Below are 18,690 nucleotides of genomic sequence, written 5' to 3' on the forward strand. Positions count from 1 at the left end.
TCGGAGAGAAAGAGTCTAACCAAATACCGGCATCACTGAAAGCAGCCAAAGATAACGATACGTCTTTGGGATGGTTATGAGTAATTTTTTTCTCTAATAGTTAAAATTTTGTTAGCAAAGAAAGTCATGAAGTCATTACTAGTTAAAGTTAATGGAATACTCAGCTCAATAGAGCTCTGACTCTTTGTCAGCCTGGCTACAGTGCTGAAAAGAAACCTGGGGTTGTTCTTATTTTCTTCAATTAGTGATGAGTAGAAAGATGTCCTAGCTTTACGGAGGGCTTTTTTATAGAGCAACAGACTCTTTTTCCAGGCTAAGTGAAGATCTTCTAAATTAGTGAGACACCATTTCCTCTCCAACTTACGGGTTATCTGCTTTAAGCTACGAGTTTGTGAGTTATACCACAGAGTCAGACACTTCTGATTTAAAGCTCTCTTTTTCAGAGGAGTTACAGCATCCAAAGTTGTCTTCAATGAGGATGTAAAACTATTGACGAGATACTCTATCTCCCTTACAGAGTTTAGGTAGCTACTCTGCACTGTGTTGGTATATGGCATTAGAGAACATAAAGAAGGAATCATATCCTTAAACCTAGTTACAGCGCTTTCTGAAAGACTTCTAGTGTAATGAAACTTATTCCCCACTGCTGGGTAGTCCATCAGAGTAAATGTAAATGTTATTAAGAAATGATCAGACAGAAGGGAGTTTTCAGGGAATACTGTTAAGTCTTCTATTTCCATACCATAAGTCAAAACAAGATCTAAGATATGATTAAAGTGGTGGGTGGACTCATTTACTTTTTGAGCAAAGCCAATAGAGTCTAATAATAGATTAAATGCAGTGTTGAGGCTGTCATTCTCAGCATCTGTGTGGATGTTAAAATTGCCCACTATAATTATCTTATCTGAGCTAAGCACTAAGTCAGACAAAAGGTCTGAAAATTCACAGAGAAACTCACAGTAACGACCAGGTGGACGATAGATAATAACAAATAAAACTGGTTTTTGGGACTTCCAATTTGGATGGACAAGACTAAGAGACAAGCTTTCAAATTAATTAAAGCTCTGTCTGGGTTTTTGATTAATTAATAAGCTGGAATGGAAGATTGCTGCTAATCCTCCGCCCCGGCCCGTGCTACGAGCATTCTGACAGTTAGTGTGACTCGGGGGTGTTGACTCATTTAAACTAACATATTCATCCTGCTGTAACCAGGTTTCTGTTAGGCAGAATAAATCAATATGTTGATCAATTATTATATCATTTACCAACAGGGACTTAGAAGAGAGAGACCTAATGTTTAATAGACCACATTTAACTGTTTTAGTCTGTGGTGCAGTTGAAGGTGCTATATTATTTTTTCTTTTTGAATTTTTATGCTTAAATAGATTTTGCTGGTTATTGGTAGTCTGGGAGCAGACACCGTCTCTACGGGGATGGGGTAATGAGGGGATGGCAGGGGGAGAGAAGCTGCAGAGAGTTGTGTAAGACTACAACTCTGCTTCCTGGTCCCAACCCTGGATAGTCACGGTTTAGAGGATTTAAGAAAATTGGCCAGATTTCTAGAAATGAGAGCTGCTCCATCCAAAGTGGGATGGATGCCGTCTCTCCTAACAAGACCAGGTTTTCCCCAGAAGCTTTGCCAATTATCTATGAAGCCCACCTCATTTTTTTGGACACCACTCAGACAGCCAGCAATTCAAGGAGAACATGCGGCTAAACATGTCACTCCCGGTCCGATTGGGGAGGGGCCCAGAGAAAACTACAGAGTCCGACATTGTTTTTGCAAAGTTACACACCGATTTAATATTAATTTTAGTGACCTCCGATTGACGTAACCGAGTGTCATTACTGCTGACGTGAATTACAATCTTACCAAATTTACGCTTAGCCTTAGCCAGCAGTTTCAAATTTCCTTCAATGTCGCCTGCTCTGGCCCCCGGAAGACAATTGACTATGGTTGCTGGTGTCGCTAACTTCACATTTCTCAAAACAGAGTCGCCAATAACCAGAGTTTGATCCTCGGCGGGTGTGTCGTCGAGTGGGGAAAAACGGTTAGAGATGTGAACGGGTTGGCGGTGTACACGGGGCTTCTGTTTAGGGCTACGCTTCCTCCTCACAGTCACCCAGTCAGCCTGCTTTCCCGGCTGCTCGGGATCTGCCAGGGGGGAACTAACGGCGGCTAAGCTACCTTGGTCCGCACCGACTACAGGGGCCTGGCTAGCTGTAGAATTTTCCACGGTGCGGAGCCGAGTCTGCAATTCGCCCAGCCTGGCCTCCAAAGCTACGAATAAGGTACACTTATTACAAGTACCGTTACTGCTAAAGGAGGCCGAGGAATAACTAAACATTTCACACCCAGAGCAGAAAAGTGCGGGAGAGACAGGAGAAGCCACCATGCTAAATCGGCTAAGAGCTAGTAGCTATGCTAAGCTAGCGGATTCCTAAAAACACGCAAAGTGAATAATGTGTAAATAATTTAGAGGTGATTCAGCAGAAGGAGTGCTTTAGTTAAGGCACGTAAAGATTACACTGGGAAACAAATCGTAATCTAGATAACTAGATCAATCTAACTGCGCAGATTAAACAGCTAACAGATACAGAAAAACACCACAGTGCTCCGGAACAGGAAGTGATACAATACCGCAGTGAGAGCCAACCACCAGTAGAGGCAAGCAAGAGGATTATAGCAGCAGATTATAGCAGATTATCAGCAGCAACACCAGGGCAAGTAGACATGAACAACCACAGGAAAACTAAACCAGACCAGAATGTTCCATCTTTTACCTCATGAAATATTCTTTCCATTGCATGAATGAAAAACCTTAATGATTTGTTTTATATAACGCCTAACAATCCAGATGATTCAGTCCGTACTTGATGCTGTGTATTGACTTCTTCATGTACAGACTGCCACCTGGTTTCTTCAGTTCAGCGAAAAATCACAACAGAAATTTTTAGAGCTCTTAATCCAACAGCGCTTGTACTTCAGGTAGAGACAAGGATCTTCAGGAATTATAATTTAAAAAAAGGCCAGCAACTGAGAACCACACAGTGACAAACCTAAGTAATGACACAGAGACGAGTAGAGGAGCGACAGGTGGTGTGATTGGGAATGGGAAACAGCTATGAGGGAAACCAGGTGACAAGGACATGTCTACAAATACACAGGGACTAACAGAGTGAAACAAACCACAAAGAGCAACGAGGGTGAGTAGAACCTAAAACACGCCATAAATAATAATAATCAAACTAAAGGGGAATCACAAAGTAACTAAGTACAAACCCAAAGAAGAAAGGCAGAAAACTAAAGTAGAACTCAAGAATGGCTAAAGACCAAACAAGAAAACAACACAACTAACAGATAAGACATGGACAGGGGCAGACCACAATGACAACTAATATAAGGACATAAGAGACAAAGACCAAAACAGTCCCATTTGCTTAAAAGATGAAGATTTGGAACTTTATGTTGTGCAGACAAAATATCAGATTTTAAAACCGGACATATTCTTTTGGTCAGGGTAGTTCAATTACAGTGCTTGTATGTCATAGTGAGCCCCAGTATATTTACTGTTACCAGTTGTTTTTGTAATCTAGACATCCTAAACTTTTTAATGATGCCAGAATTATAGGGTTTGGGGGGGGGCTATTAATGATGTCAGAGGTCAGAGGAGAATTGGGCAGAGTGGCTGAATGGGCTGTGTGATGCCATCATGTTAATATGGACAAACATCTCTGAAGAATGTTTCCAACACCTTGTTGAATCTATGCCACTAAGAATTAAGGCAGTTCTAAAGGCAAAAGTGGGCCTAACCCACACTAGCAAGGTGTACCTAATAAAGTGGTCGGTGTGTGTGTGTGTGTGTGTATACACACACACACGCTGCCAAAAATAATTTTGGGAACACAGTGTTCCTCTCATTATGACAACAGCGTAGGGGTCTGCCGTGGCGCTGTGCAGTCGTACAATCTGTCTATTAAAATAGCGCAAACTTGTGCTGCACACTTCGAAGCAAAATGGGTAATACTGTTTCTTAATTCAGATGACAGCCATCATTCGTTGTTGGTCACTCTCCATCAAGAAGTATCAGGAAAAGGCGCTTCATGAAAATTCACTTCGCAGAAAGCTGTGGTCTGAAAGTTACAAGACAAGATGTAACTCAAGTAGGAGATTGAGGCATGAAGTGGGATTTCAGGTTTTCTGATGAGAAGACTAACACTTTGTTCTTTTCGAGGAAGAAAACTGGAGAAAATACAAAACTGCTGCTGTATGGTAAGAGTTTGGATAGAGTGTCAAGTTTTAAGTTCTTGGGAGTTTTTTATTGAAGACTTTTACATGGAGGGATTATATAATAAAAGTGGTTGACAAATGCAAAAAGGTGATGAACATAATGAGGTGTCTTGCTGGAACGGAGTGGGGAGCAGATATGGCATCCTTAAAGCGAATTTATGTGTATTTGATAAGATCAAGAATGGAATATGGTAGCTTGCTGTATGGGTCTGCCTCCAAGTCAGTTTTGTCTTGGTTGAATTTAGCCCAAGCTCAGGCCCTCAGGAGATGTACAGGAGTGGTGCGTTCATCTCAAGTGTGCGCTCTGCAGGTTGAAACAGGAGAAATGCCACATAGCTTGCATCGAAAGCAACTTCAGGCTAATTATTGGATAAACCTGATGGGTCAGAGAAACAATCACCCGGTTAAAGTAGTGATTCAGCCAAGATGGTAGAGAGAACGGGCAAAAGGTAGTAGCAAAGGAAGTAACATTGCATGGCAAAGTCTTCTATCCAGGAGTTTTGTGGCCTCTTGTTCCTTTGTGGCAGCTAGAGATTAGAGATGGGCGGATCGATCCTAATATCGATAATATTGATACCAACGCTGGTATTGATATTGAACGATCCTCGTGTAAAAAGATCGATACTCAACCTTTTTTTCTCTCCCGCACGCACTGACTGCTGCACATGTAGATTCATCAAAGTCTACTCTGTAAGAGCAGCGCTGCGCTGTGTCACACAACACGGAGCAGTGCACCCTTGTATTGTGGTTTGTCAGCCCTCTACCTCAGGAGATTTTGTTTTAAGTTGTGTTGAGTGATTTTTTTTTTTTTTTTTTTAAACAAAAATGTTGAATGTGATAAAGTATTTTGTTGTCACGTACAATGTTTGGCGAAATTCTATCCTAGGTCTTTTGGATCCTTTGGATCTATGAAGCTTAAATATGAAAAAGTATCGGTATCGGTATCAATATCGGCGATACTGGGCCTGTATTTACTTGGTATTGGATCAATACCAAAATTCCTGGTATCGCCCACCTCTACTAGAGATACCCAAGGCTGACCTAGCACTACTTGAACTTAAGGCAGAGAATAACAATAGCGTTCTAGTCAATGAATTTTATGAACATGTAACAGAGAGGTACCAAGAACATGTTTTACTTTTTTACTGACGGGTCAACGGATCCAGAATCAGGTGCTACTGGGTCAGCTTTTGCAGTCCAATGATGGAATATTGAGTCATGCAAGAGAACAATGAGATTTCCTGAATGTATTCACATTTGAGTTATTTGCTATTCCATTGGACAGCACAGATAGATCACTGTAAAGTGTTGGTGTGCAGTGACTCTGTGTCAGCTATCAACAGTATTGGGACAAGTTCCTCCAACATTCTTTTGGTGATTAGGGATGTGTCAAGAACGGGTGGAGGTCACATTGACGTGGGCTCCAGTGCATATAGGTATCCCAACAAATGAGAAGATGGATAGGTTGGCAAAAAAAGTTGTGACAAAAGAAAACATAGACATCAGTATCAATATTTCAAAAAGCAGAGAGAAAGTGAATTGTCTGGAGGGAAATTAACTTACAATGACAAAAATGCTGGGAGCAGGAGACTAAAGGATAGACATTTATTTTCAATAGCTAGCAGAGTGACTGATTCAGTAAATAGTTGTAGAAGAAAAGGGTGGAAAGGAAAGGATGAAGCCACTATTACTAGACTGATAATTGGTCATACTTTCTTGAACAATTCTCTCTTCCTCCTCTGAAAGCATCAGGATGGATTCTGTTTGGAACGTCAAGAGTCAGAGATGGTGCAGCATGTTGTCACTGGACTCACGGAGAGGAGTTTGATGCAGAAGGTGGCAGCAATGCAACAATAAGGATGCCGGCTGCCGTTAAACGCCACAGAAGAAGAAGAAGAAAAAAGAAGAAGAAGAAAAGCCAGCAGCAGCAGCAGCAGCTCTCGTAAAAAGAAGTAGCCGTAGTAGTTCTGGGACAGTCCGGTGTCGTGGTCTCGCTGTAACTATGCCGATGTTTGTGGTGAACACCAACGTGCCCGGCACCGACGTGCCGTCTGCTCTGCTGACAGAGGCCTCCGAGACTCTGGCTGAAGCGATGGGCAAACCATTACAGGTAAGCAAAGCTATGGGTTGCCGCGGGCTTTACACCGAGCGCCCTCTGGTGGCCATTTTTGGCCGATCTTTACAGAGTCATGAAACGCAGCAGGTCTGCGTCATGTGCACCGGAAACTACTCACGTGGCAACAGATTTCTCTGTGTGACAAAGAACCCACATTGAAGCGGCCGTTTTAATTATATACACACCTGCGCATTGATTACATAATTACAAGTGCATGTTTGGATCACATGACTTTGTAGAAAAAAAAAGAACATTAAAGGGATCGGAACACAACAGTAACCCAAACAATTTGAGAGCACGTTTCCAGAGTGCCTTGATTAAGAGAGTGGCGTCAACTCAGAACATGGTTCAACTGTGGTGAACTACCGATTGAACCGTTAATGTTTTCAACATTTTTTTTTTTTAAATTATTTAACCACATACACCAGGGGTGGGCAACCTGTTCCAGAAAGGGCCAAGAGGGTGCAGGTTTTCTTTACAGCCACTGCTCAGATCATATCAGTGTCCTTTTTGTTTCCTGTTTTTTGTCTAGTCAGTGTCTTGTAGTAGTTGGTGACCCCTATGTAATGTCTGTTTTGTAAGCTCCTGTGATGTTTGTGTGTTTTTACTGTAAATTGTTTAATTCTTATAGTCTTTCAGGCACTACAGATGGAAATTAGCCCATGGCTATAATCTGACATATTTACACTTTGTGTTCATTAATGTGTTGTCCCTTTTAAATAAATAAATGAAATTAAATGATTCCACCAGGTGATTTCACTGACTAATATCACTTTGAGCAGATGGAATCAGTTAATCAGTGAAATCACCTGGTGGAATCAGTGGCTGCAAAAAAAAAAACCTGCACCCTTTTGGCCCTTTCTGGAACAGGTTGCCCACCCCTGACATACACCAACACATCCAGGTACATTTGCTCTCAAAATACATATAAAAATAGTTATCAAATTTACATAAGCTTACAATTTGATTTATTTAATTAATTTAAAGCCTGATTTATGCAGCTGCTGCTCTTTAACTCCATGTCATGCAATGATGTGCGTGACAGTTTTAAAGTTCTCTGTCTCTGGATTATACTTTATTCTGGACTAATTTGACCCTCAACAAGCTTTCCTTTCTACAATCATCATCTCCAAATCAAAGGTAAGCTGTACAATTTCCTCTTTTACAGACTTCGTGCTATAAATGTGTAGACTTTTATGATCCATTTATCAGTGTGCACGCTATATAATATGATGGGAGATGAAGGATTAAAAGCAGAAAAGTATCAAATCACAGCCATTTGTGTCTGATTTAACAGGTGCATGTCAGGCTTCAGGTCCCAGTCTGGACACGGTTTGAAAAAAATAAACGGCCAGACTTGTAATCACAAAAATGACTCAAGTTCCACTTTCCTCAAATCGGGGAGTGTCAGAGAGCTGAACTTTAATTCATACCATTGCACGTCCAGACTGCTCTGGGTTCCTAATGGAAATACATTGAGATCGGACAAGACATTTATCCGATGTGAGTGATATGTATGCAATGCATTAGTTAAATCAGGAGGCACTGAACATCTACGGCATGGGTGGGCAACTTGTTCCAGAAAGGGCCAAGAGGGTGCAGGTTTTCTTTGCAACCACTGACTCCACCAGGTGGTTTCGTTGATTAATATCACTTTGAGCAGATGGAATCAGTTAATCATTGAAATCACCTGGTGGAATCAGTGGCTGCAAAGAAAACCTGCACCCTCTTGGCCCTTTCTGGAACAAGTTGCCCACCACTGATCTACGGTGAATCCTGAATTGGGACGTACGCCTTATTAATGACCGGGTCAAAATGTCTTCTGAATTTTTTTTTTTTTTTTTTCCTACCAAATCTATTTGATCCATTATCAAAATGTAATCTGCGTGCGCACTGTAAAAACTGTTAAGATATGATGAGAGATGAAGGCGTGAAAGCAGCAAAGTCTGAAATCACAGCCTTTTGCACTGTCATTTAACAGGTGCACGTCAGGCTTCAGTTGGAGCACGGTTTGAAAAAATAAAGGGTCGTGCTTTTAATCATCAAAAAAAAAAAAAAACTCCGGTCCCACATGCGAGGGGTTTAATGGAAATACATGTATGTATTGCGATCAGATGAGACATTTTATCTGATGTGTACAAAATCTATTATATACGGTTTTTATTACATGGAAAACAATACAAAGACTTTGGGACTTTTTTTGTCCAGTGACTTTGAATATCTGGTTTACATGACGATGGTTTAGGTGAGTTTTACTGTACATGGGACTGAACAATAAATTTACCTACCTCTCAAAGCTTTGATGAAGTCTCTTCCATCCCACACAGCTGACTTTATTTTCCCAAATTTTTCTTCTGTTTGGATCTGAAGGGAATCTGTACATCTTGAAGCCCTTGTTGTGTCTATTTGTGCATCCAGATGCACAACTCGGCATTTTCAGGGAATAAGTAAATAAAATAGTTTGATTTACATGCAGACACATTAACACAGTATTATTTTATAATCACATTATTATTATTGCTTATCCTTGCACATGCTGTTTGAACATTTTCCTCTACTTGCACCCATCTTGTGTGTTTTTAAGAGCTGATGTAACATGTGAATTTCTCCTCTGTGAGATGAATAGTTTTATTTTATCTTAACATCGAATAATAATTTGAACCCAAGATGGCACCATGAGTCACGTGACCGATTCCCCCCCCCCCCCCCCCCCCCCCTCTCTCGACTTGTCATGTCGAGAGAGATGTCTAATCAAGGCACTTTACACATTTCAACACCCCCACTTGCTCTCATATTGAAAAAAAAAAACACAACCAAAAATTAAAGTTAATCTGTTACCTTTCAGTAGCTCTTAATCTACTTATATTCAACTCCCAAACAAAATTTTTTTTCAAACTTGAGCAGTTTAAACTTTGTTGCAGGTTTTGTCATAGTATCTGCTACCATCACATCAGTAGGACAATACTCCAAATTCACTTTAGCGTCATTCACGGTTGACCTCAGAAAATGGTATTTTATGTCGATATGTTATCTCTGTCTGTTTACAGGATTCTTAGCAAAGGCTAATGCTACCTGATTGTCCTCATAAATTGTAGGTGGTGCATAAAGACACCTGTCAATGCCATCCAACAGCTGTGCAAGATACAAACACTCTTGTGTTGTTGCAGCTAAAGCCATATACACAGCCTCACAAGTTCATAGAGCAACTGTTGGTTGCTTGTTGGTTTTCCAAGATATTAAAGTGGATATGACACTTAAAGACAACATAATCTTATTATATGTAACAAAGGTTATATAATTCGGTCAACCTAAGCCATTTTGGGAAAATGGACGCGATTCTCCCGTTATATACAACATTTGAACATTCCACCACTGAAAAATGTGCACACCCCATGACCAGCTTCCCGCTAAACACCAAATCTGAAATACGTCACTGCCTGTAGACCGTATCGGCTTGCGTACTTGGCAGCTGTTGTTTGCACTTTTTTTTTTAGCGGCAGAAACTTTGATTAAACACAGCTCTCAGGGACTTTTTTGTCTATGCCTGACCATTGTGTCGCAGCATATTGCACAAACACAAGGGCAAAAGGTTTTAGCCTTTTCAAATCCGGGCAGATTGATCGAAAGCCGCGGTGTTGTGCGATGCACAAAATGTCAGGCTGCCCCTCCCTCCGCTCGCACGCACACCTGCATTTGCTCCCGACAGCAGACACTTTCCTCTACCATCTCCATGTTCTCGCATCGCTCACAGGAACACCTAAAATGTCAACCCCAAATAATATGTTCACAATAATCTTGAAATGGTCAAGGAACTTGTAAAATTATCAGTGCAATACATAGTAAACACGGCGGAGGCATTTTCACTATTGATTTGGCGATCTTTTTCGAAAGGTTCGCCGTTTATTTCATATTCTTTCGTGAAAATAACGTAACTAAACACAGATGAAAGCAATGCCAGGCACTCGAAAATGGTAAAAACTTGAAGGTAATGACGCTGGTCCGCAAGTAGTAGCTACACTATCGCGGCTCCAGAAAAATAACAGGCAGTAAACAGACACTAGAATCAAAAATGCTATAATTATAGTGTTATAAACAGCAGCAACAAAAATCAAAGCCTCCCTTACCATTCTGTAGTCTGCAGCCTTTCAAAATCCATCGGAATTGACACGTCTCTTGCCTCTGCTTTGGCTCCACCATAAACACTGTTGGCATTATTTTCGCTGCCAGAATGCTCCTGGTTTGAATGTTCGTCCGAAAGATACGACTCCAATCTGTAGGGTCTAATCACTGCTGCGACATCCTCAGGATCCGAGTCCGTCTCGATTTCCTCATAGAAACAATCCACACTTGAAGAGGAGTCAGAAAAGTTCTCTATCTCATCACTGTCCATGCTGAGGTCTAGCTGTTCCTGTTGTCAATCTAACAGACAAAGACGGGACTCTACACGCTGTGACGTCACGGTGTCACGTGACCGCTGATGTAACGCTGCCAGCGCGCTTTCCAAGAAACACACTTTTTAGAAGCTGTTAAAACTTTCTCAGTGATAATGATTAAAACCACTTTCAGCTTACTATACTGTATGTATATTTTTGATATTTATGTCAGTTTTACCTAATTTTTTAGGTGTCATATCCACTTTAATGACCCGTTTTTGTTTAGACTTACACAATATTCAGATGTGCATCAGAAGCCCAATCTGCATCACTGTAGGCTTGTAATCCCAGATTTCTTGTAACATTTTTTTCTCAGCTGTGCCTTTTAAATATCTAAAAATGTGTTTTACAGTGGTCCACTGTTCTTCTGTTGGTTTGGCAAAGTATTGTGACAGTTTGCTAATCACAAAACTTGAATCTGGTCTTGTACAAGTACTCAAATAACGCTGCCCACAGCTTCTCTATTTTTTTTTTTTGACATGCTCATTGTTTCAGCATCATCTGAGTAATTTCATTTCTGTTCACACAGTGTGGCTCTCGGTTTACAGTCCTGCATATCAAAGCTTTCCAGTATTTTCTCCACATATTTATTTTGTCATTCTTACACACCCATCACTCTGCTCAAAATCAATACCGAAGAAATGTTTCAGTCTACCCAAGTCTGTCATCTTGAACATGGCTTTAACTTTAACTTTCAACGAGTTTTCATCATTGGCAGCAATAATCACATCATCAACCCATATAATTAAGATCACCTTTCCATTTGTGGTTTCCCCTGTGTAAGGGTGATTCTTAGACTACGGGCACTTATTATGTCCTTTGATCATATTGTATGAAAAACAGAAAAAAGGGGAAATTTCACACTTTTACAGTTATCTTTACAGTGAAAGTGTGTTAAGAAATTTGTTCTAGTAGTCTATGATGACTTTTTCACCTTTTTTCAGCATCATTATATGCAAATTTGCCGTTTTGTGCTTGTCCCACACCCAGACTTTTGATCTTCAATGATAAAAATGAATGGTAAAGAAATGTTTTTTCTAATGTTTTAAAATATCTCTGAATAAAATATCAGTAAAATAATCAAAACATAATTGGGGTATTCAATGTCATACAACTGTTGTGATTTTTTTTAAACAAAATGTAGTTGTCCTACACTATTGCTGTAATTTCCACCACAACACTAATGTCCCTTTAAACAGTTTGTATGTAAGATTGTTTGGGTAGTTTCTATGGAGATGAACAGTGACATCAGAGCACATGTATATAGCGCCAAATCACAACAAATAGTTGCCCCAAGGTGCTTTATATTGTAAGGCAATGGTGTGGTGGAAATTACATTTACAAGGCCAATAGTGCCCGTAGTTAAAGAATCACCCGTAAACACAATGATCAGCAGGGTTTTGTACAAAGTGGCTTTTATTTAGAAATTTATTCAATGTCCTGTTCCAGTTTCGACCAGACTGTTTCAGTCCATACAAGGATTTTAAAAGCTTATAGACCAACTTTCCTCCTGTGTGGGACTTGTAAGAGTTTTCCATGATGCATAACACAAAATAGCTGATGCACAAAGTGTCCATATGTCCGCTGAGGTTTCATGCTTAAAGCAGTTTTTTCTGAGTAGTGTTTGGTAAGCATTACCCATGAACTCTGCACCATTGTTTGATCGGATGCGTTTCACACCCCCATAAGGTGCTATATCTGAAAGGAACTTCTGTTGCATGCACTGTCACTCTTTTGTTTGGAAAAAAATATAAAAATACAACACTGGAAAAATTATCAGTAAATGACAGTGCATATCTATGGCTGTCCCGCTGTATCAGCTCTAAGGCTGATTCAGCTCTCACATCAGGCTCTCTAGTCCTCATTTGAATGAACTTTCTCTGAGTGCATAACTCACAATGTGGTGCAGTTTTGTTTGGCTGTCCCGTAATAATCATGACATCAACAACACCTTGTAATTTCTGTGTGTCTTCAGAATTACAGTGACCAAGGATCTCATGTCATAGCAGCTCTTGATTTTATCACATTCATCATTCTCTGTATGCAAATAGAACAACCCGTTATGCATGGTAATGTCAAATTTTGTACCGTCTCTATGAATGAAGGCACTACTTCACTTCTTGAAGATCACTCTTGCTCCATTTGCAGTGGCTGCTCTCACCGAAAACGTCTTGGGAATATAATGGAATGTACAGCGCTTTTTTCAGAGCCGTGGTGCAGCCTCGTCTTTTGCTGTCAGTCGAGTATGTGGGTGTCACCTCTGCGCTCTGCAAATCCGCTGCATCTCGTGCCATCAGCCAACTCTACAAAGTGTTTGGGGCTGGAAATCGTCATCCAAGTCTCTGAACTTAATAATGTCAGGGCTGTGAAAACTCCGCGGAGCCGCGGTATTCCGCGGATTTCATCGTGGGGAGGGGGGCGGGGGTGTTAGTGTTGTACTCCTTAATCGTGATCGTTACTGAGTTTTTAAAATGCTTATCGCAAAGCATTTTTATTTTTTTTTTTACGACATCATGCAAGTTTTATAAGTCCGCGGACACTGATCTGTGTGTTACAGATACAAATCAGTTTCCTCGGATCCGTGGAGTTACGAGGAGAATAAATGCCACTCCAAGCCTGGCTGTTAACGACAGTTGTCGTAAAGCGGGACTGGTTGGTTGCTGCGGTGATACTGTGTGGCTCCTGTGCGAAGCTTAGCTAAACGTAGCATGTACATCACAAACTTTTAGAACTTTCAAGTTTTTAAAACAAGAATTTTGCAGCATGTCTGTGTCACGGAGCGACATCAGAGAGAAGATGGCGAGAGACGGTTTGAAAACGTGTGATAAGGACAAGAATCCGTGGAATTGTTGCTGGCTTCATGAACACACCTGAAAGATAAACGGGAAAAGTGAACTGGTAAGAATTTTTTTTTTTTTCTCTCTCTGGAAAATAAACATTGTGCTGTTCAAACAGGATTTCAGAAAAGATTTTGTGCCTTTTTTGTTTCTTTCATTAATCTAGACTTTTATTGAAAAAAAGACGTGGCTTTGAATGAATTTAGGTTACATGAATTTACGCAACAATGTAAATTAGTTTTTATTAATGTACACTTTTTTCATGGGAAAAAAGACACTGTGGATTTACAGGAATTTACACAAGATTGTGTGGCTTTTTACTATAAGGTATGTTATTGATATTTTACCCTGATTTTTAAAATATTCTACAAGCATTAGCTGTGGTTTTTTAAATACTTTAACAGTTTTTCAGTCTAAATGAATTTGATGTAGTTTAATTGTTCTGAGTTAATGCATAATTTGGTTTACAATTAAAAGGAAAATCATACCAGGTCCTACTTCCACGTCGTATTCTGTTGTTTCAGCATGATCATTGATGGTTCAAATGAAAGGTTGAATCTAGGATCATTTAAATATGCACTAATTTTGAGATTTGTTCTTCCAGGAGATGTTGAAAATGTATCAGTAGATGAAAATTTTTAATTTGGTTTCTGGGGCCCCACAAGACCCTAGACCCCAGCTCCTCGGGGGGGGCAGACCCCCTGCGAATTTTCCTCGGATTTCACAATTTTCATTTCACAGCCTTGTAATGTCTATGATGTGTTAAGTTGCTCCAGAGTCCACCATCATCAGAGTCTGTAATGCATAATATTTGTTCCCACTTTATATAAATCCAGTACTGTTCCCTGTAGACCACTCAAATCATTAATGGTAACAATTGTTCAGCCTTTTACAATCATATTACACATTCTGTGCAATAATACTTGTACACACGTGTACAACATCACTTGAACACGTGCAATATTATAAAAATTCTTTCTGCTTGTGTAGTATAATCTATTCTCCACAGAACTTGACTTCTGTATTTTAATTTTTCTTTTACCTTATTTTTGCATATTTGCACTGTTGTTCTGTGACGGTCCCTGTGCTGCTGTAACATTGGAAATTCCCACATCGTCAGAGTGTTAACAGAATATCTTGTATTGGATTTATTTGGGTTAAATTCATACCTGTATAAATAAAACCAAAGATGACACAAAGTATAACTACTTATTTCCAATGTGGTCTTTCACCTGTTTGTGTAATACAACCCCTGGCAAAAAGTGGACAAAGTGACCAAGTGGACTGACATGAATCATGGCTCCAACACGAGAGATGTCAATTGAAACAAAGAGGATTATCTAGCTCTTAAAAGAGGGTAAATCATCACGCAATGTTGCAAAAGATGTTGGTTGTTCAGTCAGCTGTGTCTAAACTCTGGACCAAATACAAACAACATGGGAAGGTTGTTAAAGGCAAACATACTGGTAGACCAAGGAAGACATCAAAGCATCAAGACAGAAAACTTAAAGCATATGTCTCAAAATAGAAAATGCACACTAAAACAAATAAGGAACGAATGGGAGGAAACTAGAGTCAACGTCTGTGACCAAACTGTAAGAAACCGCCTAAAGGAAATGGGATTTACATACAGAAAAGCTAAATGAAAGCCATCATTAACACCTAAACAGAAAAAACAAGGTTACAGTGGGCTAAGGAAAAGCAGTCCTGGACTGTGGATGACTGGATGAAAGTCATATTCAGTGATGAATCTCGAATCTGCATTGGGCAAGGTGGTGATGCTGGAACGTTTGTTTGGTGCCGTTCCAATGAGATTTATAAAGATGACTGCCTGAAGAGAACATGTAAATTTCCACAGTCATTGATGATATGGGGCTGCATGTCAGGTAAAGGCACTGGTGAGATGGGCTGTCATTACATCATCAATAAATGCACAAGTCTATGTTGATATTTTGGACACTTTCTTATCCCATCAATTGAAAGGATGTTTGGGGATGATGAAATCATTTTCAAGATGATAAGCATCTTGCCATAGAGCAAAACTGTGAAAACATTCCTTGCAAATTGACACACAGGGTCAATGTCATGGCCTGCAAATAGTCCGGATCTTAATCCAGTTGAAAATCTTTGGAAGTTGAAGAAAATGGTCCATGACAAGGCAGAGAAAGTTGGAGCCAGATTGAAGAGTACTGTTTGTCACTCATTAAGTCCATGCCTCAGAGACTGCAAGCTGTATAAAAGCCAGAGGTGGTGGCAACAAAATACTAGTGATGTTGGAGCGTTCTTTTGTTTTTCATGATTCCATATTTTTCCCTCTGCTTGGTCCTAAAAAAGTAACCATTACTGACTGCCACAATTTTTTTTTCCTGATTTCTTATAGTGTTTCTTAAAGCCAGAAAGTTGCCATTTGAAATGATTTTAGTTTTGTATGTCTGTGATCTGCTTTTTTTTTTTTTTTCTACAAAATTAAACAACTGAATGAACCATCCTCCGAGGCCGGTGATTCCATATTTTTGCCAGGGTTGTAGTAGAAGGGTGAATTCACATTTGGACTCTGAGCTTTTTCCAAAAAGTTGACATTGTGTAAAATGCAAATAAATACACTGACATTTCAACCATGATTCTAATCTTAACATCACCTGTATAATCATATTCCTACTTGTCACATTAACGGTCTGAAAACACCTGTAGTGACGTTAAATGAGTTGCTGACACCAACTAAAAAAATGAAAAGATATATATAATTTATTTAAATGAAATTGGATCATTGGAATGACATCCATCTCAAAAGGGATATATATTTATACACATGTATGTCTCTGCCTTGTGTCAGTATATTGCTGTGCAGGTGAATGCGGACCAAAAACTGTTGTTCGGTGGAAAGGCGGACCCCTGTGCACTCTGCTCCCTGCACAGCATTGGCAAGATCACCAGGTCTTCGAACAAAACGTACTCTAAAATACTGTGTGACCTTCTTCAAAAACACCTGCACATCTCTGCAGACAGGTAACGAGTACACAGAGCAAGTAGTGGTTCATTAACTGGACCAAGGTTGATCAGTAACGCACAAACGCTTGGTGTTAATGTGCAATCTTCTTGTCCTCTGCTTTTTTTTCAGGATCTATATTAATTTATAGACATGGAAGCAGCCAACGTGGGCTGGAACAGCATCACCTTTGGCTGAATGGTAGCTCACACACTGAGATACAGCTCGTCGTAGGTTTCATCATGTGTACAGACGGTTAAAATGTGCAAGATGAATAAAATCGGTAATTTCTTTGTCAGCGTAATATGTTTAACGCACTTGATACCTTGCTTTGCAGTGATCCTTTTTTATATTGATTTGAAATAAATCAACCCTGTAGAAGATAAATTGGTTTATTTTCCTTCAGATGTGTTATTTTACAAAACATAGACGCCAGTTTTCAGTGTGATCATTTGAGAGCATGATTAGTGTTGATGGTGCCAAGCTGTGATTCTGACCCTTTGTGATCAACTAAATTTGACATGAAAGACAAATGTGAAGGGAAAGTACAAATTAAATTGCATTAAAATGGTTTGTCCTAAGTAATTCAATTAACCCTTTCCTGGGTGTTTACTTTTCCTCTTTAAAACGTTGGGTAATAATGGTCATAATAGTAACTTTCAATTTTTATACTTTTTGAAAACATTTACCTGTTGTGACTTTTCAATGAGATTATTGTGAGTTGGGTCCATATTTGAAATGTTTACAGTGCTTTCTTGACTATACTTTTTATTTTACAAATTTAGTTGTAGCAGGTGCCTCTGAGAGATAGTTGGTTTATGAGAGTATAGACCAGTGTTGGGTCCTTGGACAACGCACTTAATCTGCACTGTCCCAGTCCATCCTGATGTAAACAGTTACTTGGGTTGTAACCTTGGATGACCTGATGTCCCATAAAGGCACAGTTGTAGATTCATGCTACTGATCCGGAGGTGAATCGTGTTGGACTACTGACTTCTTTTAAAATGGGCTATAAGATGGTAATGTTTCTGCATAATCTGCAGATCACAAATGCTGCTATTTTCGTCCATAAACTCTTGTCTTAACATTTTGTGTCCACTTGACAAGGTCCATCAAATTAAGCGGTGGGTGGCGAAGCAAACCTGTGACCAGCCTTGGTTCTGTTCCAGATCAGATAGGATCAGTGCCTTTGGCCAAGTTTGTCCCAGTGCCAGCCTTGCATGGCAGCACCATGCACTCTTGTGGTAGAATGTGAAGCATTATGTAAAAAAAAAAAAAAAAAATACATCAATTTTGAGCTTCTAATTCTACTAACCTGTATGTATTTGTAAGTGGAAGGAAGCCAGAGCACTCAGAGATGGAACATGCAACCCCAACAGAGACCCAGGTAGGACTCAAACCCAGGGACTAATGATGCAACAGTGCTAACGACCAAGTTGGTCATCAACTTGTAATTCTAAAATTTAGTTCACTTTATTTGGGAAGTTATTTACTCTTGGTTTAATGTGGGTAAACATCTAATAAGTTGTTGTGTGTGTTTTTTTTTTTTTTTTTTTTATCATGGCAATTAAGTGTTCTTCCACAGAGGGGGGAAAAACAGATTTGAGTGAAAGAAGGCACACATGATCAGGAGATCACAAAGGAAAAAGTGTGGAGGGGGAGGAATAGCTATAATAGTATGTTGTCATATTGTCTAAGTGCTGTCTGTGGGGACGAGCAGAAGCAATAACTGAATTTCTATACAAAAGATCAAAAGTTGTATCATCTGCAGAACACTAAGAAAAAAATATGGCAGATGAAAAATTGTTTTTGTTTTTCCCTCATTTACTTTGCAAGAATATACAAATTTCCCTTTTTACCAGCAAAAATCCTTGTCAGATTGAAATCATTGGCCATTGTTGCAGCAAACAAAACTATTTTGCAAACTTAAGATGTTACCAGATGAAGAAAAAACAATCTAACGGATTTTTTGAATTCCTATATTATGTTGATTTAAAAAAAAAAAAACAAAACGTGATAAGTAGTAG

The 18,690-nt window shown here is 39.6% G+C and overlaps 1 protein-coding gene across 1 annotated transcript; it reads left to right on the forward strand.

The window, feature by feature from the left end:
• Positions 1–6,192: 6,192 nt before the first annotated feature.
• LOC117519995 (macrophage migration inhibitory factor-like) lies at positions 6,193–16,873 on the forward strand. Its single transcript, XM_034181288.1, has 3 exons — positions 6,193–6,401; positions 16,511–16,683; positions 16,796–16,873. The coding sequence occupies exons 1-3, from the start codon at positions 6,294–6,296 to the stop codon at positions 16,812–16,814; spliced, it is 300 nt and encodes a 99-aa protein (XP_034037179.1). The 5' UTR covers positions 6,193–6,293; the 3' UTR covers positions 16,815–16,873.
• Positions 16,874–18,690: the final 1,817 nt, after the last annotated feature.

This window comes from Thalassophryne amazonica, chromosome 11 (genome assembly GCF_902500255.1).
Source record: "Thalassophryne amazonica chromosome 11, fThaAma1.1, whole genome shotgun sequence".
Lineage (NCBI taxonomy): Eukaryota > Metazoa > Chordata > Actinopteri > Batrachoidiformes > Batrachoididae > Thalassophryne > Thalassophryne amazonica.